General features: G+C 37.5%; 1 protein-coding gene and 1 long non-coding RNA gene across 6 annotated transcripts in view; one reads left to right on the top strand and one right to left on the bottom strand.

Moving 5' to 3' along the window:
• Positions 1-869: 869 nt before the first annotated feature.
• LOC141924916 (uncharacterized) lies at positions 870-4,056 on the bottom strand. The gene is made up of 2 exons (XR_012623701.1): positions 3,304-4,056; positions 870-1,416 (listed from the first exon to the last, which is right to left on the bottom strand). It is a non-coding gene; the product is annotated as an uncharacterized LOC141924916 (long non-coding RNA).
• Positions 4,057-4,246: 190 nt separating this feature from the next.
• The window catches only part of SLC35F5 (solute carrier family 35 member F5), a 38,692-nt gene continuing 19,366 nt past the window's right edge, over positions 4,247-23,572 (top strand). Inside the window, exons 1-11 of one of the 5 annotated variants that reach the window (XM_074828619.1) lie at positions 4,247-4,318; positions 7,073-7,143; positions 9,278-9,359; positions 13,166-13,307; positions 14,429-14,572; positions 16,858-16,920; positions 18,443-18,524; positions 19,878-20,068; positions 21,684-21,765; positions 22,561-22,648; positions 23,220-23,284. In XM_074828619.1, coding sequence (XP_074684720.1) covers positions 13,173-13,307; positions 14,429-14,572; positions 16,858-16,920; positions 18,443-18,524; positions 19,878-20,068; positions 21,684-21,765; positions 22,561-22,648; positions 23,220-23,284 — 850 coding nt within the window. In that variant the 5' untranslated portion in view covers positions 4,247-4,318; positions 7,073-7,143; positions 9,278-9,359; positions 13,166-13,172. Of the gene's footprint in view, positions 4,319-4,768; positions 4,863-5,004; positions 5,232-7,072; positions 7,144-9,277; positions 9,360-13,165; positions 13,308-14,428; positions 14,573-16,857; positions 16,921-18,442; positions 18,525-18,617; positions 18,921-19,877; positions 20,069-21,683; positions 21,766-22,560; positions 22,649-23,219; positions 23,285-23,572 lie in introns of those variants that run through there. The other 4 variants (XM_074828621.1, XM_074828620.1, XM_074828622.1 and 1 more) reach the window with 4 other exon arrangements.

Here is a 23,572-nt window from a genome sequence, read left to right as displayed (position 1 = left end):
ACAGCTATTACAAGTTATCTGCTAAGATTATTAACCAGTGGGCTAAAGGAAAGCAAAACAAAGCATCTTCTTTTACGCTACAATACTCTACCTAAATAAATCCTTAACAGCTCATGTTTTACAGTACAACTGGGTTCACAGAAGGGATTAGCCAAGTTCACAGGTCCATCAAAAGGATGCTGTAAACCATTTATTTCTAGAAACTACAAGGATGTGCCATGGAAACAGCTACTCTGTAAGTGCTTTGTTTCCAACACCCTTTTCCCAGGCATCCATTACAAGTCATCATGGAGACACAATTCTGAGCTAGATGGACTTTTGGTCTAACCCAGCAGAACAGGGGAAAACTCTGAGGTCATGCATCCTATGCCAAGCCTAGTCCTGAAGACTTATTCTATATCCTTCCCCTAAGGAGGACAGAAGTTGATAATAACTGACTGTCAGTTTAAATTTCAATAGTTTCTTCTGCTGCTTTGTCTTGATCATCAACATGAACATCTTGTTCATCAAAGATCTGATCCAAATCCTTCTGAAGGAAGCATTTCTCTAAAATAAGTAGATTAAATTCCTTTGTAGAGATCTATTACGAGACCTGCAGAGTATTAAATTTCCTTCTTGGGATCTGATCTATTTAATCCAAATCAGCTATTACACTCTCGTAAGTAGAACATACATAAGCAGAAACTAAATTCTGATTTTCTTTGTAAGTGCAATTTAGCAGTTCTGTAAAATAAAATTGAGGATGTTTTCTCTTATGAAAAATATTACAGTGCTGCTGGGAAGTAGATATAATTTTGTGTTGCCTATAAAAGTGCTATTTATGTAACTAAAATATTCACAGCAAGAAAAATAAATATGCAGTATGTGTATGTTTGCAATATACATACAGTTTTATTACATGTGATACAGGAACTCTAATTCCTAAAAAAGGAACAGTAAAAAAAAAAGTGAAATCATTCTTATAATAGTTTCTTTCAGAGAAGACACAAGATCATCACGTGAACTGTTACAATAGGAAGCAAATTACTTAGTCAAGAGCTAAAAATACAGGAGTCCTGTGATATTTCTAAGTGTAAAAAGTACAAACTTCTGGGCTTCTGACAGTGTTGATCCATTTTTCTTCAAATGCCTCAGGAACCACAGCATAAGCGCCTCATCCTGTGATGAAGAGAAGCTTGACACTCCACCTTAGGAACTGCAGTTTTCTCCTGTTTGCCTGTCTCAGTCAAAATGTTTAAAATCAAAGCATTAACAAATTGGATTAGGCTGTGTGACTGCATTGAGATGCAAGCTGTACAGCTTCATAAAAAATAAAGAAGAAAACTTACATACAAGAGAGGACATGTGGAGTTACACTCAGAAAGATGGTTTTAATTCACAGTTGGGATTTCATATGCTTTCCACTGTCATAGGAGACTGAAGGAAAAAAGATACAAAATCTGTGCACCTCCAGATATTCTGCCATCCCTAGCACCAGCTACTGCCACTCACTGTGGGACAGCAAACCAAGTTAAGCTTTATTACGCTAGCTCTCAGAGATGAATTCCCCTTTTCCAGAGCTTTTCTATCACTACACGATCAGGTAAGATGGAAGAGGCTGAGAATCTGCTCCTTCCCTGTTGCCTTATTCTCCCTGTTCACAAGATCACATGCATCTTATTTTTAATCTAAAACATTCACCCTATTTTAATATAAATCATGGATAATTACTTTCAAGATATTATTTACTAAAAGCACTATTAGCTATAAAAAAGTATCATGTGTAGTTTGTCAGAGTACTGTAATCATAACTCTTTGGTTGTCTTCTCAGGTTTCGCCGCTTATTAACTAACTGACCTTGGATAAGCCATATAAGTTTACTGAGTCTCAGTATAAATACTTGGAGCAAAGATGTGCAAGACCTAAGAAAATTAGATGCCGTTAGATGCATACACATTTTTGTAATTACATTTTATATAGTTTTTCTGCTCCTCCAGATACCACAGAAAGCGCCATTTCAAGAGGACTGCTATTTTCCTGCAGCTTTGTCTAAGAAATTTATTTTACTTAATATGTCTTTACAAAGTTGTAAAGTCAAAATTTCATATTAAAGCACCGTATTGCATATTTTGGCAATTTTGGCTTCAAGGCAGAAGACAGTGAGGACAGAAGCACAACAAATCAGTACAGTATCATTTATAATATATACTCAGAATACATTAAAAAAGGACAGTTTGAACCAAGAGCAAATTCACTGCATTTCTTTGCATTGTTTAGAATGAAATGCTTCAGGGTAGGGATTGTATCTTACTACTTTCTAACAACCAGTTTTATGAGGCATGAAGCTTGTTGGATGTCTCTTAGTGCTACTACATGCAAATAAAAATACAGCTATATTAAGAAATGAAGGCTCACCAAAAAAACCAAACCAGTTTCAGACTAAAAGTTCTGAAGAGGTTTTTCTTTTCTTCTTACGAAGTAACTTTTTTTTTTTATATATATATATACAGGAAATAATTCAAGTCCAGCAGTAACACTCACCCAGACATATAAGACATAACATTTTTATATGAGCGATAACACATCTCTTCAATCACTAAATTGTAGGAAGGGTGAAATACCTTATTTCAACAGTTTGTAAGCCTGAATAGCATTTCAATTAACAATCACAGCTGTATCATATGTACCACCTAATTACAATTAAATATCATTTACCTTTCCACTCATCTGTATACATCAGTTACTATTATTTCTAGAAGTTTTTACTTTAAAACTCCCCAAATATGTAATAGTTGAATTTTGCAAAAAGATTCATTTATGTTAGCAGGTGAATACTGAATAATCTGCAACACATTACATATGCCACTGGTTCTCTTTTGGTTGGTACTATGAGCTCAAGTCTTAAATACTAATCAACACTGACTACAAGGAGGTAAAGTGAACTACAGAACTAACACAAACAAGGCCACAACATGATTTTGCAATTTCATCTAAGCCTATGCTAGTTTATTTTAATTGCTATTTCTCAGTAGATTGTAAATTTGCCTCATATTTCCTTTTACAGCTTGGTTAGTAACTTATGCATCTCAAAACTTACGGTAACTGTGCTTTAATGTGTCTTTTATGTCTATACAATTTCACTTTTTTATGCTATTAAGTGTGTTGATAGCAAAGCAGACATCTATTTTGAGAATTTAATTAGTTGCCACTACTTCCCGGTCCTGGGAGATTTTGTATTGCAGAGTGTAAAGATTACAGTAACTATGAAACAAAGATTCGACCATCTCACTGCATTTTAGAACATTTCTCAAGGGTATTGCTCACTTTGGTTTTTCTTTCTTCCCTCTTTTTGACAGAGTAGTTTCAGGCTCCATCCCACTTCCCCATCTCTAGTTCTTCAGTTTGTTCTCTCTTCCCCTGCCTTCTCTGGTTCCTTCATCTTTTGGTTTCCTTTTTTGCCCGTTTCTCTCACTGCTTTGAAAAAGACTATAAACGCTAGACACTGGCTCGTCTCCCCGAAGGAATTCCTCCTCTATCAGAACTATTCTCTGGTCAAAGACGGTCAATCCCGGCGGCACGGCGGGTGCTACTGCTGCAGCCCGCAGCCAGCACTGCTCCCCGGAGCCAGGGATGACCCAAGCCTCTGATGAAAGGAGCAAAACCCCGGCTTGACCGCGCTCTTTCCCAGCCCCGTGGTGACTGTTCGCCATCCTAAGGAGCGGTGACCCCGCGCTCCTCGTCCCCGCCGGTCAGGAGAGCCCCCGGCCGCCGCCCAGCCAGCTCTGGGCAGCACCCCACGGGGCCTGCGGCTGCCCGGACCGAGCGGGGCCCTCTGCTGCCGCCCCTCCGGAGGCCAGCGTGGCGAGCGGCGGCAGGCTCGGCGTTTTCAGGCCAGACGTGGAGTAACGCTGCCTCCCGCCGCCTCATGGCCCCGGCTGCGGGGCAGCGCAGGCACCAGCACCTCAGGCCCTTGCGCACCGAAACCTCTGGCTCAGTGCCCGGCCAGACAGAAGGGATGGGGAGGCGCCCCCTCCCCAGCCGCCGCGGCCGCTCTCCGGTGCCAGGCCGCGGGGCGGGATCCCCCGCCCGTTGCCGGCGGAGGGACGAGGGGCGGCCGCAGGGGTGGCGAGCGGCCGGCCGAGCGGCTCGATGGGGCCGGCCCGCGGGCGGGGCGGGGCCGGCGCTCGCTCGCGGCCTCGGGGATGGATTCTCGGCGCGCGGCGTAGCTGCCGCCGCTCGCGCACGCCACCATCTTAAGGGGCGGGCGGGAGGGGAGGGGAGGAAGGGAAGCGGGTGGTGCCGCCGCCGGACGGAGCTCCGGGCCCCTTCGCCGCCTCAGGTACCGCCGCCGCCGCGGGGACGGGGCTGCGGCGAGCCCCCGGCGGCTGTGCGCGGCGGGAGGCGGGCCGCGAGTTCCGCGGCTGCTGCCCCCTCAGCCCCGCCGCGCCTGTCAGCCGTCGCCAGGGGTGTCGCGGGCAAGAGGCCTTGCCCGCCCCGTCCTCCGTCCCGCAGGGCTGAGGGGGGGGGCGAGACCAGGCCCCGCCTTGCTGCGGGAGGGGAACTTTGCCCCCTCACGTCGCGCGTGGGCGGGGGGCCCGCGCCTGCCCGGGCTGGGCCGGGGAGCGCCGTGGCGACGCGCCCGTGTGTGTGACCCGGCGGTGGTGGGAGGCGGCGTGTGTCGCCCCCTCCCCTCCGTCTGCCGGACCTCGGCTACATCTCACGCGCGTTTGTGTCAGTGGTGTTGGAGAAGGCGCTTTCCTCTCCCCGCTTCAGTCAGCTGAGGGTGCCCGCCCTGCCCGGGGAAGGAGGGGGGGTGTGGAGGGACTGCGCTTTCCCGGGAGCGAGCTGGCAGGTGACGAGCTCTCTGTCCTGCTGCGCCTGAGGTGCGAGGAGTTTCCTGCTTCCCTCTGCTTGGGTTGCGTTTCTCTTTCCCCCTGCGGTCTCCAGTGTTTGTTTTACGTGCGAGTGCAGGACGGATACTCGTCCTTCCTCCGCTGTGATCCCCAGGGCTTGAGCCATATTTCTTTCTCCTCAGGCATCCACTTTTTTCTGAGTGTGTTAAGGAGATTTACTCATTTCCTTCTCTTCTTTGTTCCTGCTATTTTTCCCCAAAGATATCTGTCGACAGGAAGGAAGGAAGGAGAAGACCCATTCACTCTGAAAGCACGTTTCTGAATGCGGTGATTTTTGCCCATTTCTAGCATGCCTGGAAGGCTCAGCTTTCAGATTTAAGAGTGACTGTAGTTTCAAAGGTTGCTGTGCTTGTTCTTATCAGAGATCTGTGGCTGTTTATCCAGTGACAAAGCATGATATGTTTAGATCTTGCACTAGACAAGATTAGATGGGTAGCATGTGAAATGGCTGTCACTTGTAATTCTTAGCTAATAGTACATGTATAGCTACTGGTGGCTAAGAGATTGCTCTGTACATGGTAACACCTACGGAGGCCTTGGCAGCTTGAGGTGAAGTTTTTTCTTCTAATGTTTTTGGAAGAGCGTAAGAAGGAGGGTAATGTCAGTTCCACTTGTCAACTTTCACTCTGCTAACCTGAAACTAGTGTGTTTCTAACTCATTGTGGTCATAGATATGCATGTCTAACAGGGTTGTAGTCATGCTGGGATGCTGTATGAATGAACCTGAGGAGTATGTGGTTAGATACTCTGGTAGCTGGTAAAGACTCCAAAGTATGTGGTAGATTAATATTCTGCATCACTATTTCTATATAAGAAACTTTGTTTGAAACTTTTTCATTAATTTTGAGTAAGTGCTGAATAGGAAACTTGTTTCAAGTATTCTTTTATTCCTTAGATACCAGGATCTAGCTGTTCCATGTCAGTTTGATAGTGACTGTTACATAGTGCACTGCCAGATTCCTAAAACGTGTCTTTGTTAAGCTAAATTCTCTTATTTTGGTACTAAAATTAATGTGCTTTCTGTGCAAACTTGGGTTCTGTATAACTTTTTATTTAGCCAGGAAGGGTGGTCTCTACTTGCAGTACTTGGTACTGGCATGAAACACTTGGCTTCAGTTTCTTTATTTGGGTCGTTTGCTTCACTATATTCTGCAGATTCTATGTGAAACTTTACTTGAGTAAAGATTACAGGGCTGTAGTGATGGTAATTGTTATGTTGCATAAGGCTCACCTTTCCATCTCTTCTGAAGATTCTGGCTTTTTCTGTTGTCTCGTGATACCCCTTTAAAGTTGAGTGGAGGTCAGAGTTGTGTTAAACTAACATTGCTTTAATGTACATTTCCAGATTTAAAAGTATGGATGTAAAATGTATGTCAGTTTACTTTCAGGTTTTTTTTGGTTAGAGTCAAAGCAATGTTTCTGTTTATCTTATCTCAGAAGTAATAAAATATGAAATAAGAATCACCTGATGACAGTACATGTTAAACAGGGTGGGGGGGTGGTATCCCAGAACTTGTATTATTGGAGCAGCTGGTATAACTGGAAAAACTAAAACCATTTTTTCTGTGCGCAAACCTTATCTTGGTATGTTGTCTTTCAAATTGTATATGAAATAGTCTTGAGTAAATACAAGGAAGAATTTCAAGTTGACTTGCTTCTGGTTTGTGGCTGAGCTGCTGTTCAGGTTCTCTTGTTATTATGCACTTTTTTGGGGGTGTGTGTGTTTTCTTCATAGAACAGCTAGAAGCAATACTCCTGTTTTGCAGTGATTTGGCAGTTCTTTTACTTCTCTTCCCTAATTGTCAATACAATAAAAGCTATTTCATATTCTGTGAACTTCATATGATTTTCTCTTTTAGGGTGGAACTTTTAATATGAAAAAATTGATAATCTGCACAAAGAAGTGCTATAGATAAAGATTGCACATTAAGTATCCATGGTGGAGTTATACATCCTGTCCTCAGAAGTCACTTATTGCATGTTGAGCCTGTTAGCTTTAGTGTGATCAGCTACATGAATATACATTGTAGACTACATAGTGAGACCATTTTTTATCTTTTTTTGTGTGTCATAAATTTAAGTGCTGGCTCGGCTTAAATGATCTAGGATACTGGAACATTTTAAAAACAATACAGTGTCATGACAAGGAAATTTAAGTATTTTTTTCATTTTTTTTCCAGAAGATCTTAATGTAACTGGCTGAAAAATGGTTCCTCAAGATGACAGCACCAACTCTAACACTGTTAAAATGGTAAATAAAATTAAGAAAAGAAGACTTAAAAAGATCTCCATGCTATTTGCTGAAAGTTATAATGCTGTTAAGATACGCCTTTTAAATGAATATTCCTTCAAATGTCAGATCTCAACTGGTATATTTAAAGTTACACCATGTGGAAAGCATATTTATTTCATAATAATGGATACAAAAGGGAAACATATGCTGAGGTTTCCGCTGTATTTAATAGAGTAGAATATGGTGTTTAAACCATAATTTCTATTTCAGCCTATATGTCTTCTAGTGGCTTAAATTTATCATAACTCTGTGCACTTGAATTAAATGTTTTGTAATGGTAAAGCCGTGTTCTTAGAGAGAAGTGTCTTGTACAGTTCTCATTTTAGGTGTCAGATGTTATATTAATATGCTAAACTTTTATCCTGAAATGGGTTAATTATTGGTAATAAGCATTGAACAGGGGTCTGTGTGATCAGCTCCAGTCAGGACTACACCCCACAGCAGATCTGGCATGCTGATAGAGAGCAAGCTGTATGTCTTGCATAAGGACTGAATTTAGGTGCAAGTTCTGCACCTGGTTACTTGAGTATAGCCAATATGGATTAAGTAGGGGCTGAAAGTAAGCTAGTGAATAGTATCTTTCTCTTAGTGATACTTGGTTTAGTGTGGATGGAGGGAAGAATTTTTATGCATTTTTTTTTTCTTCCTATTTTTGTTATTGTTCAGTTATTTTGGGCGCATAAATTAAGCGTGCACAAACTGTTCGAGCTTTATATGGATAAAAGTCTTCTGGTTTAAGTCTTGATTATTGGAGGTACTGATCATAATCTCTTAATTAGGTTGGTAGTGTAAGAAATATGACCAGCAGCTACCATTTGTACATGAGGGCACTCATCTAAATAGGTGTTCGGGATCTGCAGTGAGCATAGGCTTTTTTGGTATAGAAGATGGATAACCACATGCCTGTGTCCTAAAACTACATTTTCAATTTTCTTTTGTTTAACCAGCTACAGTCCTTTGGTAAACTGTGTGGTAAAGGGCTTAAACTTGCTGGGTGCTAAGAAGTGTGTAAATCTTGTTGAGTTCAGTGGGGGCTGAATCATAGGCTTGTGTGGTCCCTCCTTTATAGTCTCCCTCTTAATCTCATTTGCAATAGGTGAAAAGCATCAGTTTATAAACTGTAAATAGGCGGCAAAAGTTAAACTTTCAGCCATAATTGATAGGTAATCAATAGCAAAATTTAGGGTAGGCGTTTAGTTTTGCCCTTACTGCTGTTACACGCACTGATTTGTGACACATTAATATAGGGTATGACTCCTGTTGATAGAGGTTATCCTTAAAACAGAGTTTAGCAAGGTTTCACATGAATAAGAAAAGAAAAAAATTCCAGCGCTTTCCAGGCAATAAAACTTTTATTATTCTTGGTTGTCAGTTGCCAGTTTTGTTGTGCCTTCTCTTGAAGTGCCATATACTTGCCAACATCTGGATTTGCAAATAGTTGCAGATTAGATGGGCTTCCAATTGGTCTAGTATAACAGTTTTTCCAAAGTCCCTTTATGTATAATGTTTTTTCCCCTATATAACAGTTTTAAAGTTGATTTTATTGAATTGGAGTTTAAAAAAAAAGTTTTATGTAAGGTTGGGTTTTTTTCTGATAGAGTAATAATACTGTATCAAATTAAGGAAAGATACAGGGCTTCCACAATAAATATTGTGAAGGTGTGTTACCTTTCTAGATTATTTTACGATCAAAGATCTTATATGCTCTTCTGCTACCTTCCTAATTCTAATGTTTAAATTGGTTGCTTAGGCTTAAGAAATAGGGCCTTTCTCTGCATAGCTTAAAAAATTAGAATTTAACATCATCAGGTTCTTCTTTCTCATGTGAACCTCTCATACTCAATGAATAAGGAAGGGATCATGTTCTTTGAAATATCAAAAATAGTAACTGATCCTGTTCTCTTGCAATTCAGTGCTGTCCTGCTAGCATTGTTAATGTGGACCAATTCTTAAGGTTCTGTATCTGTGTGTCCCCAACATTTAGGACTTGAGCTGCAGCAGACACTTGTGGAACTTGAAATTTTAGAAAATGTTTTTCAAACATAAGTGCATAATATACACAAACACACTTTTTTTTCCTTCTTCTTTTTAGGAGACTGTCTTCACTTTGACATGATGTGTGAAGTTTGTTAGTCAGCATTTTTTGTTTGTTTTTTTTACAGTTATTGTGGAAGGTATGTATGAAAAAAGTAAATTCGTTCTTTCTGTGTTCATTTTTATCAGAGCATATTGCCATCAATGTACAGAAGTCATACAAACAAATGTGTGGAATTGTATTTCGTTACAAGTTCATGAATACTGGTACTTTGTCAATAAGTGGGATAATGTGTTTGTCTAAAACTTCAAAATAGTAGTTTTTATCTGTCTTCGCGTTCTGTGTAAAGTTTTACAGGTTTTCATTCTGTCCTAAAACTTTTTATATAAGTTTCAATAGAGTTCTATTTTTCCGCTGAATGTTATCGGCATTTTAGTATTGCTGCTTTGTAATTTTTTTAGTGAACTACTGGCCTGAAGGTGCATCGTGCAGCACGATGAAGACTTTGCAGTCACCCTTTCTTGTTAAGCTTTTTTCCTTGTTATGAAAGAACCAAGAAAGGGCTATATTAAGCAGGCAGAAATGTTAAACAGACACTTTGTAGTCAGATGGGAAAGTAATAGCTGCTATTACTGTAACATATAAAAAACTTCAAGACGTAAGTATGGGATCTTTAACTAGAATTTTAAAATCTACTTATCATAGGTAGAAAAGAAATGGTGCAATATGTACTTATACTCTGAATAATTTCATATGTAACCTCTTATCTAAGAAGTACTAGATATTCTATTATCCTTTACTTCCTTTCTGCTGAGGTATCTTAAAGTAAGGGATTTGTACAAGCCTAATGTAGACAAGTTGAGTACAATATTAAGGAACTACGGACCATAAACAATATTTGTGCATGATCTTCTGGCACAGTGTATACGTGCTGTGGGCTTTGAAGCAGTTTGTGGTGAGAACAGAAGAGCTAGGGATGCGAGCATCTAATGTAGAGGTGTCAGATTGATCAGGCTACTGCGATTCCTTCCTGTCTGCAGCTGCCTCTCCCCCTCCTACCTGCAGCACATAACTGGTGGAAGGCTGGACTGGTTTCCATTTCTGGTATACCAGAAATGTGTTCATGTGTCACACTGTAGCCTGACAAGGAATGAGATTTCTTTCTTCTAGCTCCTTTGGAACTCTTTTATGCCCAGCTTCCATTTTCCTGTGTATTATGCAAACACATGACCAATTTGTAGGCTATATATAATGTAACTTACTAATAGCCTACAAGCCATCATATTCATAATAAAATGAAGGCAGTTTGTAGAGTATAATATTTAGTATCTATTAGACCAATTCATAATAACTGAAAAAACACTTATAAGCTTTCAAGTGTGAAAACCTTTCTGTTAGCTTACTCAAGTTTAAGATAATATCCCTATTTATTCTCTCCTTGAGAACAAATATTTTCTCCTTTATTCCGTTTCAAATAAAAACTGCAATTCCTTGCTGAGCCTTTCATGACTTTGCCCCTCTCTACTTACAGACTTCTGATTTCTTTTGTCAATCCCACCATTTTATCAGAAAAGCAGAACAATTATCCAGAACTCATGCCCACACATGGAATATATCAGCATAGCTCTAGTGGTATAATTATACTTGAGGTACTCTGCCTGTTGATTTTTCTTTGGAAAGAGGCCCTTTGAGAAATGGAGGAAAAAGTGTCAAGATTTGAACATGGCAGAGGCTGTATTGCAGAGGTGAGGTATGAGTCAAAGGCAGGAAACAGTGTAGTGATCTCAAATTCACTTGTGCATATCCAGGCATTTAAATCATTAATCTGAGGAATAGGCTAGTCTGGAAAAAAGAAATGTAGCTTCCTCACTGAAGACATTGTGGCACTGTCTCTTTCATAAATTATTTGTAAATAGTGAAAAGACAGTGTTTGTATGTTGGCATGTGTGGAAAAAACAAAGTGTAATTTAAATTCACTGAACTATATTAGCAAAGCAGATCACCTCTATATACTGGGAGAGTCAGGAGCTGTTCCATAAAGGTGAATTACATTTAAGTTCCTTGAGGAGCTCTCTCAAAAGAAGTGTGAGTGTTTGAGTTTATGGTGATAAATAGTAAGGTATGTTATGTAATCTGTAGCAAATTAACTCCTAATAAATTGGTTCTTAAACTATATACATAAACAAGTTAATGTTAATCATAGAACTACCATATCCATATCTTACTGAGGTTCATTAGAGAGTATGTAAAAGATTCTAGTACAAGTAGACCGATGAATGAGACATTCTGTCACTTGTATTTGAAGCTTTTTAATCATAAAATTGAAGGTTTTCCTAAATTTAGGTCTTCTGATGGGCAGTCATAGAGCTGTATCACAGATCTGAATCCCCTTCTAGCAGCATTAGTGGATATAAGAGCACAGGTAGGTCTGGTATGGTCATGATCAGCACTTGTTTGGAGTAGGTCCAGTGGATCTTGTAATTTTTTTGAGTTAAAACACAAGCAACATTTAAAAGCTTGTTTGCCTTGCCTTTCTTACTTTTTTGGAAAGTATTTTAGTGATCTCTTAACTTTAGTGTTTTCAGTAATGTAATACTTATTTTTAGTGAAAGCTGTGCAAAGTCAAGCCTTCTAAAGTCACTGTGTACCACTTTTTTGGCTAACCCAAACAGAATCAGTTCTGTTCTGTTGTGTTTATTCTGTGCATTGAATAAAGCAGAAGTACTCTGCCAACTGAAGGAAAAAGAAGGATGGTCATGATCTGTTTACACACTGCTGTAGTGCTTATCACCTGCATAAATGTTAGTGTTTTAACTGCAAATAAGTCTTCTTCCTAATATGAATTTTTGCAGCTCAAGCTGTATCTTCAGAATTTTCTGTTCAGTGGTATATTCTAACTCTTCCAGTATGTAAAAGCAGTTGGCTATGTGCATTTAAACACAGGTGTGCTTTTCTGATAAGTCACTAGAATAGCTTAAATTGACACCGTTCAATTACTACCTTGAACAAAGACTTCTAGGAGCTGTGAGGTGTGTCTAGCAAAAAGGAAGATAGGTTTGTGTGTGTCAAAATCCAAACCTATTTATGCTATAATTTCAGACAAGTCTGCATGACTTTTGTACTAGATGACAAGCTTGAAGCTAGTTTATTGCTGAGGTTTTGGTTTATTGGGGTATGAAGTGTTTTTAATTGCTTATTCCTGTGTGTAACAAACCGTGACACAATCAAAATCATTATCAATGTTTTGGGTTTTTTTTAAATAGGCAGAGCTTTCTGTTGTGCATATTGTATACTTACCCTTAGTTTTGATAGGTTTTCGCTAGAAATGGTGCCTGCCTGTATTTCATAAATTAGCAAATGTATAAATTTTTTGAGTTCAAGTGCACATGTAATCTAACTTGGTAAGTTTACAATTAAGTATTCTTTGTTTTGTTTTGTTTTTTTCCTTTAATAACATTATGCTTTGAGGGATCATAATTTACCCAAATGTGTTGCTGTGTCTTCAGAAATATTTGTTGAATGCTTAAATTTAAACATGTTTCTGACTACCTTTAGTAGAATTGTATTTGACACATCAAACTAATTTTTGCTATTAGCTTAGAGTACCTGAATTTACCCAAATGTAGTGGTTTCAAATTTTGCAGAATTTGTAGCGTAGAAATTCCAAAAAGGCATTGTATGTTTTACCAACTTTTGCTTACTTCGGTGGTAGGACAGTTGATAAATTCTTGAAAAGTTGAGATTTACTTTCTAATTGCCCCTAATGTCTCTGAAAATCTCGTGCCAGATCTCGCAAAGATTTGCTTTTTAACAAACATAAGCATGTATTTCCTGGCATATTGAGTCCATTTCATATATGTGAAACACTTGCCCCCACTGTTTGTTTGTTTGTTTTGTCACTGTTTGTAATCCTTTGGATTTTATTCCTTTATCAATCTTGAATAGGTTACAAATGGTGTGGGTTTTTATCATGAATCGAATGAGCTCCCAGAGCAGTTCATCCACTCAGCGTAGGCGAATGGCTCTAGGAATTGTTATTCTTCTCCTCGTTGATGTGATATGGGTTGCCTCTTCAGAACTCACTTCTGTAAGTATTGTTTCATACATCTTAAAAGAAAAATAAAAGCCTATTTAAGAGAATATGCAGCAGAAACATGGTCACTCAAACACTCAGCGGGTGTTCTAGTGTAATGTTTAACCACCTTTTCAGCAAGGGGGAGACTATATCCTTTGGCTTAGTGAACTAACCTGTATCCACTAAAAGTTACAAACAAGCTCAACTCGGTAACTGTTGCTTTCAAGACAGAAGCTGTTATTGATGAATTTAAAATTAAACAACATAAACTCATAACTATGTACTGTAATTAGGGAGTTCATTTTGTTTATTGCCATATTGATTAAAGTAATGCTCATGTTTCCTGAGAAGTAGTAAATGAGCTGTAACATTGCAGGTGGTGTGGTAGAATATAGTTCAGGACATCTAGAAGTCTAGGACCAAAGGGCTCAGGTCATGGAGTTTAAGCCCTATAATTGCAAACAAGTTTGTCATAATCTAGTTCATATATTCACCATCTTGAGACTGATCTGGTATTTACTTGATGTCAAGTTTTAGTACTTAAAACAGAGCTTTAGCAATGGAAATTGAGTTTTTAATAAATTCTTGTCAAATTCAGGTTTCTTGAACCATCGTTATGTTCTATATCAGTTTTGAAACTAAGCATATAAAAATGTGCTTACATTGGTATTAATAAAAAGTTTTTTCCAATGAGCTGGTGGAATCACTTGATACTGAAATATTAATCAAAGTCATCTTCTCTATTTTGGGATTACTATGCTATTGCTTATAATATTAAAGTCTTTCATTTAGAAAAGATCTGTATGTAAATGTATTTTCAGTCCTATTTGAGTTCGGTGGCATATCAATACTTTGCTTGGTTAGATACAAGTATTAAGCAGCTTTTCTCCGGAGGCATTTTATCTTACAAAATGGCTCAGTGCCTTCTTGTTGGCATTTAAGATAGCTTGGGAGAGGGTACCCCCAGAATAGGTAGGGCCACTTGTGTCTTTTGGTCATACATGCCAATACTCACAGCACTGTCATTTTGGGAACCAGACTGTTCTGGACTATATACTTAAACCTGTCCATTCGTTTTGTGAATTCTCACCTAGTTGGTAATTTTGGATACTACAATTATTTTCTTTCCACAGTATGTTTTCACAAAGTACAACAAACCTTTTTTCAGTACATTTGCAAAAACGTCCATGTTTGTTCTATACCTCTTGGGATTTATTGTTTGGAAACCATGGAGGCAACAGTGTACCCGTGGGTTTCGTGGAAGGCATGCAGCTTTTGTAAGTATTTTAACTCTGTAAATGTTTTGATATTTGTTGAAGTTTGTACAGAAAAAACTTAAAATGGGGACTCGAGAAAAGCCAAGTTTACACATTTGTGAAATAGTGCTTTCAGAAAAGCTGTTATAAACTGAATCACAGCACAGGAAGACACAGCAATCATAATAGTAGTCTTGTGAGAGGAAGAAAAGAAAGGAAAAAGCAATATGAACTGTGTCAGGAATCATAAGAAATGCTCTCCTGGGCCAGGCCATTGCCCATCTAGCCTGGGATTTTATGTTGCACAGCTGCAGAGGATAATTCTTTTTAAGAAGAGCTTATCGGCTTCACCACTGTTGGCTAGTGGTTCCCTTTTACTTCCCCAGCATCTGTAACTGATGAAATCAGTATTTGAACTTTGTAATTGATTTTTATTACTGACTCTTTTTGTCTCTAACAGAACTATGAACTGTTTGCTAAGAGGTTTTGAGTTTTTTAAAGTTATATTTAGGAAAGGTGGTAGAATTATGTTTTTGTTGTTGTTAATACTGTGTTTTTATAGCCTTTATGCACGACTGACCTTCTTTTGCCCATTCTAGAACTAGGCATAGTTTGTACTAGAGCCTAAAATTATTGTCGTGTTAGAGAAATACATACTTTTTTCCAAGGAAATTAAGAGATGCTGGGAAGAACGCTGTTCTGTGCCAGTGTTTCAGAATGCTGAACAGCAGGACTCAGGAAGCAGTAAGGCATTTGGCCTGATATTAATCTCACATTAAAATAACAGAAAATGTGATCCAGGAACACACTGTTAATCAACATGTCTTTATAGAAAATAGCTTGTATGAAAGGAACTGACTTCAGTTCTTTTGGATATATTAGACTTCACTGATAGTGACAGTTGTAGGTATAACATATTTAAACTGAAATGTTACATGACATTAAGCCAAATTATTTTTATTTTAAAAAACCCAGACCATCACAAAAAAACAAAACCCAAAAAACTAAACCTTTTTTTTTAAAAAAATAATCTTGTGTTAAACACATAGAACACTTAGAGTTGGCTGATATCTTGAAGTAATTTTTGCTAGACCAGACTTTAATACCAAGTGTCTGTGCATAGCGTGGCACGTGTTAGACTTGATGCTGCTCAGGGTCTTCATAAGATAATCTGGAAATAACCTACAGGTACAGTAATGCATTGCAGTCATGACAAATAAGAATGATGAAGGTGCTAAAGGATGATTAGTTGTACAGAGCAATTATACTGACCAAAATTACTAATCTGAGCAGATGAGTAGAATAAGGGACTCTTGCCTAGTGTGAATGGTAGTGGTTATATTGACAAACTCATGCAGTGCTATGTCAAGCAAGAGATAATATGAACTCATATGAACTGGACAGCAATGAGTAAGAGTGCTCAATCTGTTGCATTTTGTGTGTGGCACTCATGGCATCACTACTGGAATCTCATTATTTTTACTTTCTAATCCTGTAAAAAATAATTTTTTTAAATAATTTGTAGGAAATATGCCAACATTAAAAGTAATGGCTATTTCAAAAGAACACTGCAAAGACAGGACTGTAGTGTACAGTTAGAAGATTTATTTGTTTTCACCTAAGGCATTTAGTTAAATATTCATCTATATAATTATTACAAGTGCCTTTAAAATGTCTTGTGTTTATTAATCTGGAACAAAAATTATACATCTATAGATTTTTATTTCAGTAATGATTGCTTAGGTAAACACTCATACCTTACTTTTAAGCCCTCTTCCACATTGGAGGCTTAACCAGCATGGTAGAACAGCAAGCTGCAGGTCAGGAAACAGGGGTAGTAGTGCTTGCTAAGGTGCAGAAAGGAAGAGGGGAAAATGATACTTGACCTCATCCTAATTTAAATCTTATTAAAACTAAGGCAGAGTTATCAGGTTTTTATGCAAAGGAACTTTGCCTCAATAAAATGAAGAAAAAAGAGGCATGTTGTTAATAAATGCACAATAATTCAGTGAAACATGTCTCGCTAAGACTGAACTTTATGGGTTTTGGCATTCTAACAGCCTGATCCTCCATTGATACCTGGGTAGTTGAATTCAACAAGGTTCTCCAAGAGGTACAAGGAATTGCTGAAACTATTTACTGAACTTGTAAGCCCTCTTGTTTAGTGGGGAGGTGGGCTGGAGGGAGAGAGGGAACTGTCATAGAATTATGGAAAGAGGCATTAAAAAACTTAATCTCAAAAAATTTCAGTTATTGATAACTCAGTTTTGGTAGATTATTAATTACATCTAAGGTTCTGTAATCAGTTTGCAGATGCTGAAGGTTATTTTGCTGCTTGTACAACAGATAACAGTGTAAACAGTTCTCTGGTAAGTGCCTTACTTTCTGAAGGTCAATGCTTTTACAGTAACATGACACCATTATCGTGACATACAGTTTTTAAAATATGGTGGTCTTAAATGTAATAGTTTTTACAAAGGGATTAGTAATTTATATGTTACTACTAAGTGCTGCAAATAATTGCTTATTATAAGAAATACAGGTTCTCAGCTCAATAAAACACTTGAATGTTTCTGTAGTAGTTTGTGAAAGAAATATTTGTCATACAAAGGGAACCTTTGCATACTCAGCTCAGTAGCTGTCAAAGCAAAATGTGGAGAGCTAGTGGTAAAGCCAAACAGTTTTCAAAACTAAAATCCACAATGGAATCATTCAGTTAGTTGACTGTCTTGTATACTGTGATCTTGCGTTGCATTTTGAAAGAGAAATGGACTGGCTTCTTCCTTCCAGTGCACGGTGTGACTACTGTTTACTGAATCCAATGTCGGTACTGATATTCTGCTGATCAGCTGCATTGCCAGATGGCCTTTTTGTGGTGATTTTCATCATCCATAAATGACAGTTTGTTATGCCCCTGTTAATCACAGTTTGCTGCTTAATCTGCATACCTAAATCAGAGGCCACATGCAGAAATGTAGCCAAAACACAGAACTTTTAAACCATCTCTGTAGTAGAGTAGGGGGAGGCAATTGAGTGTTGACAAATGGGCATTTGATACTAAATAGGGAGTTGAAGAGAGATTTTTCAGAAGTATTCTTCATTTCATTCTTTGTTTTTTTCCAATTTAACTACATTTAAGAATAAAATCTTCTTAGTCTGCTCAATTAATTAAGATCATCGGACTCTAGAAGTGGGATTCATTGTTAACCTTGGACAATTTTGCATTCATTCAAACATCCACAAAAAACTCTGGTCCTAAACAAGGAGCCTAATAAAAATGCAGATACCAGATCTTTTTCATTACTTCGCTCTTACAGTTTATTAATTTAATTTGTTTAAGCAGCTTAAAACTTGTCTCGATAGAACTATTCTAAGCAATGAAAACTGCTAAGTGCCTTATGTATTGGAGTTCCTTTCCCAGAGTTTTTTGACTTAGTTCTAGTTCATAAGCTTTTAGGGTCGTGGGAGGGCAATGAGCATGTATTTATTTTTGTATATGTATTCCGTATTTTATGTTTCTATTTTATCATTTGGACAGAAGCTATAGATCTAATGAAATGTCTGTGATTTTGATGAGTTATTTTAAAACTTTAAATCAGTAGGTGTGAATTTTCTGTGAATGAGTTTTGTGTTCATGGCGATATATACAAAAACGCACAGTTATTTTTCGAGTCTTGCATGTTACCAATACATTTAACATAAAATATAGCTTATGTATGAACGTTTTTGACAAGCCTATCCACTGTGTCCGAAGCCACTTTGTTAAATTTGATTCTCTTAATATTCACCAAGCTTTTCTTTATTTAGTTTTCTAATTAGCTAAATTAATTCTACTGCTTATAATTTAAATATCCTGCTTAACGTCTCTTTACTTACACCGATTCATTTCAGAGTGAACCGTTATACGTTCCTGTAAAGTTTCATGATTTGCCAACTGAAAAAAATGGCAGTAATAATAGTGATGCAGAGAAAAGTGAGTAAAGACTTTTGGAATACTGAAATGCTAGTTCTTTGATGAAGGAATTACTTTCCTCTTTGTTGGTATAACTGCTGTCATGTTGCAGGACTTGCCTTTTCTTTTTTTCTCCTCTTTCTGTTTTTTTTTTTTGTTTTTTTCTCTCCTTCCTTAAATCGCTTATTGCATGAATTGCAGTCTCATATGTTTACTTTCAGGTAGAGAAAACATAGGCCTATCGTTCAGTTTACCTTTCTTGGTCACTACAGATCCAGCCTATGTTTATCTCAAGGGACCGGCTGGGTTCAGTACTTGTGATTCTTTCCTTCTGGGCTTGTATGACCAGCAGCAGTGAGTCAGCCTCTGGAAAAAACAAGCTATTGTCCTTTTTAGAGCAGGAGCAAAGCAGTCAAAGTAAGAATTTTAACAGTCTATGTGCATTCTGATTTTATTTAAGCCTCACTATCTTGTGATAGTAGCTGAAACAGGCCTAACTGTCCCAGACAATCATAAAAAAGTTGGCTGTCAAAGAATCCAATTATCTGATCCTCAGCAAAAGAGTCCCTTCTTATAAAAGGGAAAGTCTCTTTGTTAATGTCTAGATGACACGTGTTAAGAACCGCTTTGGTAGGCTCTGCTGTCCTGTGATAACATGCAATAATCACTTCAGGGTTGTTTGAACTGTAGCTTTTCCCTTTACCTGTTTTAGGAAATTAGGTATTGTTTCATATTGAATTAGGCTAATATTTATATGTAGAGTGTAATGTTTTCTTTACACAGGAAACTAATGATACACTACAATACCCTTATAAGTAAAATCTGATCCTGGTTTGAAAGATTAGTTAGAGGGTGGATTTCAAATGAGCAAGTGACTTTATGATCTCTACTAAGCTTTGAGGTCTGTTGGACCCTCATCCTCTGAATGAAACACTGTCCTTGCAGTTAGGTAGAGTTGTGTGCAGTTTTTGTCTGCTTGACTATTAAAGAAGCTCTTATATGTAATATTTATCAATACAGAATAATTCCTACCTAAAAATTTGTTGTTACCTTGTGTGGATCTTTTTGACAGGGAGGAGGGATGGTGCTTTTCAATGAGGTTTCTGTGGGTGGACAACTGTACTGATTGAAAGCAGTAATTGTGCTTTGTCTTTTTAGTGGCCTATCAAATAGCAAAATACTAGTTTAATAAATAAAAATAATAGCATGTCTTATATTTGGATAGAAACCTGTTATTTGTGAAGTATTGTAATCAATGCTGTATTAGAACATCATAGTTTTATTTGCGTATTGTGTTGGCTTGAAAAGTTTAATGATAATATGCAGCTTTTTTTTTGCTTTTTTTTTTTTCTTTCTTTCTCTTTTCTTCTTAAGCTCCCAAAAAGCCTCGTGTAAGGTTCAGTAATATTATGGAGATTCGACAACTCCCATCGAGCCATGCATTGGAAGCAAAGTTGTCTCGCATGTCATATCCAACAGTTAAGGAGCAGGAATCAATATTAAAAACTGTAGGAAAACTCACTGCAACTCAAGTAGCAAAAATTAGCTTTTTCTTTTGCTTTGTGGTATGTGCTCCATTCTTTCAGAAAACTTAAGTATAGACGCAATTAAAACTTGTATAATAATAGTGGAACAGTATTGAGATGACTTGTATTCTTTATGTCTCATTTTATAAATATACTAGAAGAAGTAAAACTTTCCTCATGTGCTGGACATGAAGGTGCAACTTCTTAAAGGGAGGGTAATAAAAAGAGATCCTGGGTGTGTGTTTAACTGTAAGGTCAGTTGTAAGATATGCCATGCTTTTGTGCCATGTTGTCCAGTGATGAGTATGTTTGGTACAGCAAAACCTGGGATTACATGTATACAGGCTGTTAATAGCTGCAGTGGGACTGCATGAAATGGGTGAATGTCACTACGACTTCTTTCTGGGCCATCACAGGAAGAGTGCCATCTTCTGCCTCACTGTGGCATTGTGCCCTCCAGTAGTGTGAAGAGAAGATAGTTAATTGTCCTTAAGTTCTGTTGAGGGCTGCAAGATTTACTTATGAATCTGCTGGTTGCTGCTGTTGCATCATGCCTCAGTTCTAGGTGGAGAGAGAGAGACAACAGTGACATGATATTTGAGAGACAGTAAAAATGTAGAGAGCAGATCAATGATAGCTTTTCCAGAAGTAGGTGCACTGATACTGCTGAACAGGTTATATGTAATGTGGACCCACCGCAGCTTTTCCCCAGAAAGTAGTGCTCTTTAAATCTTTAAAATAATAATTAAAAAAATATTGGTACTGTTGATGCATGTACCAGAAAATACAATTTTCTGTGTGTATACATAAAGAATGTGCACACAGCAGAAAGAATAATAAACCACTCGTTAGTGATTTTTGGATGGATGAAATAGCTTTTTAAAAATTAGTTTAAAGTTCTGTGTGTCTGAGTATATTTATATATACACATGCAGATTTTCTGGGGTAGAGTCCTCATGTTCAAAACAAATCCTGTTTATGCTATTCATGGATGCTGCTACTCCTGGAATGTATATGTATTTCTTCTTGGACTGTATAAATATTTCCACCTAAGCCTGTAGAGAGTGGTAACTTCCCTGAGGATATACCTGAGATCTTATTAATTATGTCTCAAGAAATGATAAAACACTTGCCATTTTATTCCTTTATGGAGGAATTAACAGAATCCTTCCAAAATATTTTTGATGCTTGCTTTTTAGGGTGGAGATGTGTACCAATTTTAAGTACTCTGAAAAAAAACTCATTAGGCTGACGAATGTCCCGTGTGTCTCTGAAATGTCTTTGCAGCCCTTGTGCAGTTATCTTGAAGCACTTGCAAAATAAGTTAAAAGTACCTTTAGGTACTACAGAATAGCTGTTACAATGTCACTTTAATTATTTAAATATTTTTAACTTCTGAAGTATGCTATTTCATTGTTAAACACTAGTTGACTGTGGTTGGTTTGGGCCGGTTCTAATTTTGCAGATGTCTTTTAATGTACCTGCCACTTTAATAGAAGTTAGAAGTCTCGTTGAGGTAAAAGTCTTGTTTTGATTTTATTTTTGGATAAATAGTTGGGCTTTTTTTCTTTAAGTAGGATTTTACTGCACTGTGAAGCTTAAACTCTGTTGTTGCTACCTGTATAATCACAAAATTATTTTTCTTTTCCCCTAGTGGTTCTTAGCAAATTTCTCTTATCAAGAAGCTCTGTCAGATACTGAAGTTGCCATAGTTAACATCTTGTCTTCAACCTCTGGTAAGTTTTATTTACACCACCAGATGTGCATTATAGGGCTGTTTATAACATAAAAATCTCTTTGCTTACAAGGGACTTATGTAATGATTTGCCTGTGGATTTGGGGGAATAGTAAGACTTAAAGCCATTGAATATGTGCATGTAAAAATTTCACTATGTATTTGCAGGGGTTTAGGCTATCTTCGTGATTCCCCTGCTTTTTGCTTTTGAAGTTTGTGTGTGTACTTATGCGGTTACATCTGTGTATTAAAGAGATATATTGGGAGTATAATAGGTGTGAAGGAAAGGTGGTATAACTTTTTATCAAAATAGATATAATTCAGAGTAAAGTCTTCTCACTAATTATTAGGTTTTTTTAAAAAAAATTTAGGGGTAAAGAACTTAACCCAAATATTATGCATATCGCTTGCTTTACAGGTTTTATGCAAGGCTTTAATATGAGCTTTAAAGTATTTAAATTATGTTACAGTCTGTCTTTTGAGGAATAATTTCCGTTGTTTCATAAAATCAGTTTTAAAAGCACAATTATGTGATTTTTCACTGTCTTTTCAGGCTTACTGCAGTTTATTTTGTTAGTATGGCTAGCCTGTCTTAAGGTTGTGCATGTGTTTGCTCATCTGAGGATTCACATCATAAGGTGTTCATTTCATAGTAGTTCCAATTAAAATTAGGGATGCTAAGATCAAGTAGTTAAAAGAAGTATGTGAAATATAAAGAAGAAAATGTCTGTGCAGTTTTCTGAACAAACTAGTAGCAAAACTTGATTGTATAAACTCTTCTTAATTTCTCTTGCAGGGTTTTTTACTTTAATCTTAGCTGCAGTCTTTCCCAGTAACAGTGGAGATAGGTTTACCCTGTCCAAATTACTAGCTGTGATTTTAAGGTAAGAAAATGGGATTGGAACATTTGGTCAAAAACTCCCTGATCCAGTGAGATGACACCTATACCTACTATACCTATGGTATCTGTGACAATATATGATATGCTTCACTTTTTTAAAAATCCTTGTTTCACTGATAAATTAAGCAAGTGCATTAAGTCTTTTTAAATACTTCATATCATGAGCAATCGCCGAATTTCATGCTCCTATAGAAAATCAGATTAATTGCATTTCTGTTGGAAATATTCTTGTTGTTTAAGTGTGGTTTTTTATTTTTGTGTAGATGGGAAAAAGAAAAAGGCTTGACATTCAGTGTTGTCAGCCAGTTTCATTAAATGTCCAGTGCATTGTTCAGGGAGGTTAAAAGTGGGGCTTTTTGCTTGTTTGATTTAGCTTAGGATCAGGCCTTAGCAATAGATAACTCCTTTTGGCTTTTCCGAAAGTGGGTTTTGATTAACTAAAAATACCTAAAGATAGAACTGTATTTTTAGATTTTTCTCCCTCTTTTTTTTCTGTCTTTGTAAAAAAGTTCTTGGGTTTAACTAGTGTTTTGTATTTCTTCTTTTTTTGCTAGCATTGGTGGTGTGGTACTTGTTAACCTTTCTGGATCTGAGAAATCTGCTGGAAAAGATACAATAGGTATTTGCTTTTTCTTTCATCCTAGAATATGCAGTGATGAGTACCATCTTTTGACAACACTCAGTAGGTCCTATAGCAAGCTATATGTTTCTCACTTAGGTAACACTTCACAATCTGGCTTTTTAGTTTCAACTTCCGAAACTGGATGTTTATGATGATTTTTTCCCTCCGTGTATATAGTTTAATTGGGAAAATATTTACATTTTTAAGCTTTCTGCATTTTCCATGCTTTTCATATAGTAATGGCTTCTGTAATAAACAATTCATGTCTGACAGTTTTATAATAGG

Source organism: Strix aluco, chromosome 6 (assembly GCF_031877795.1).
Source record: "Strix aluco isolate bStrAlu1 chromosome 6, bStrAlu1.hap1, whole genome shotgun sequence".
NCBI classification, from domain to species: domain Eukaryota; kingdom Metazoa; phylum Chordata; class Aves; order Strigiformes; family Strigidae; genus Strix; species Strix aluco.
This window is presented reverse-complemented; position numbering and strand designations above follow the sequence as displayed.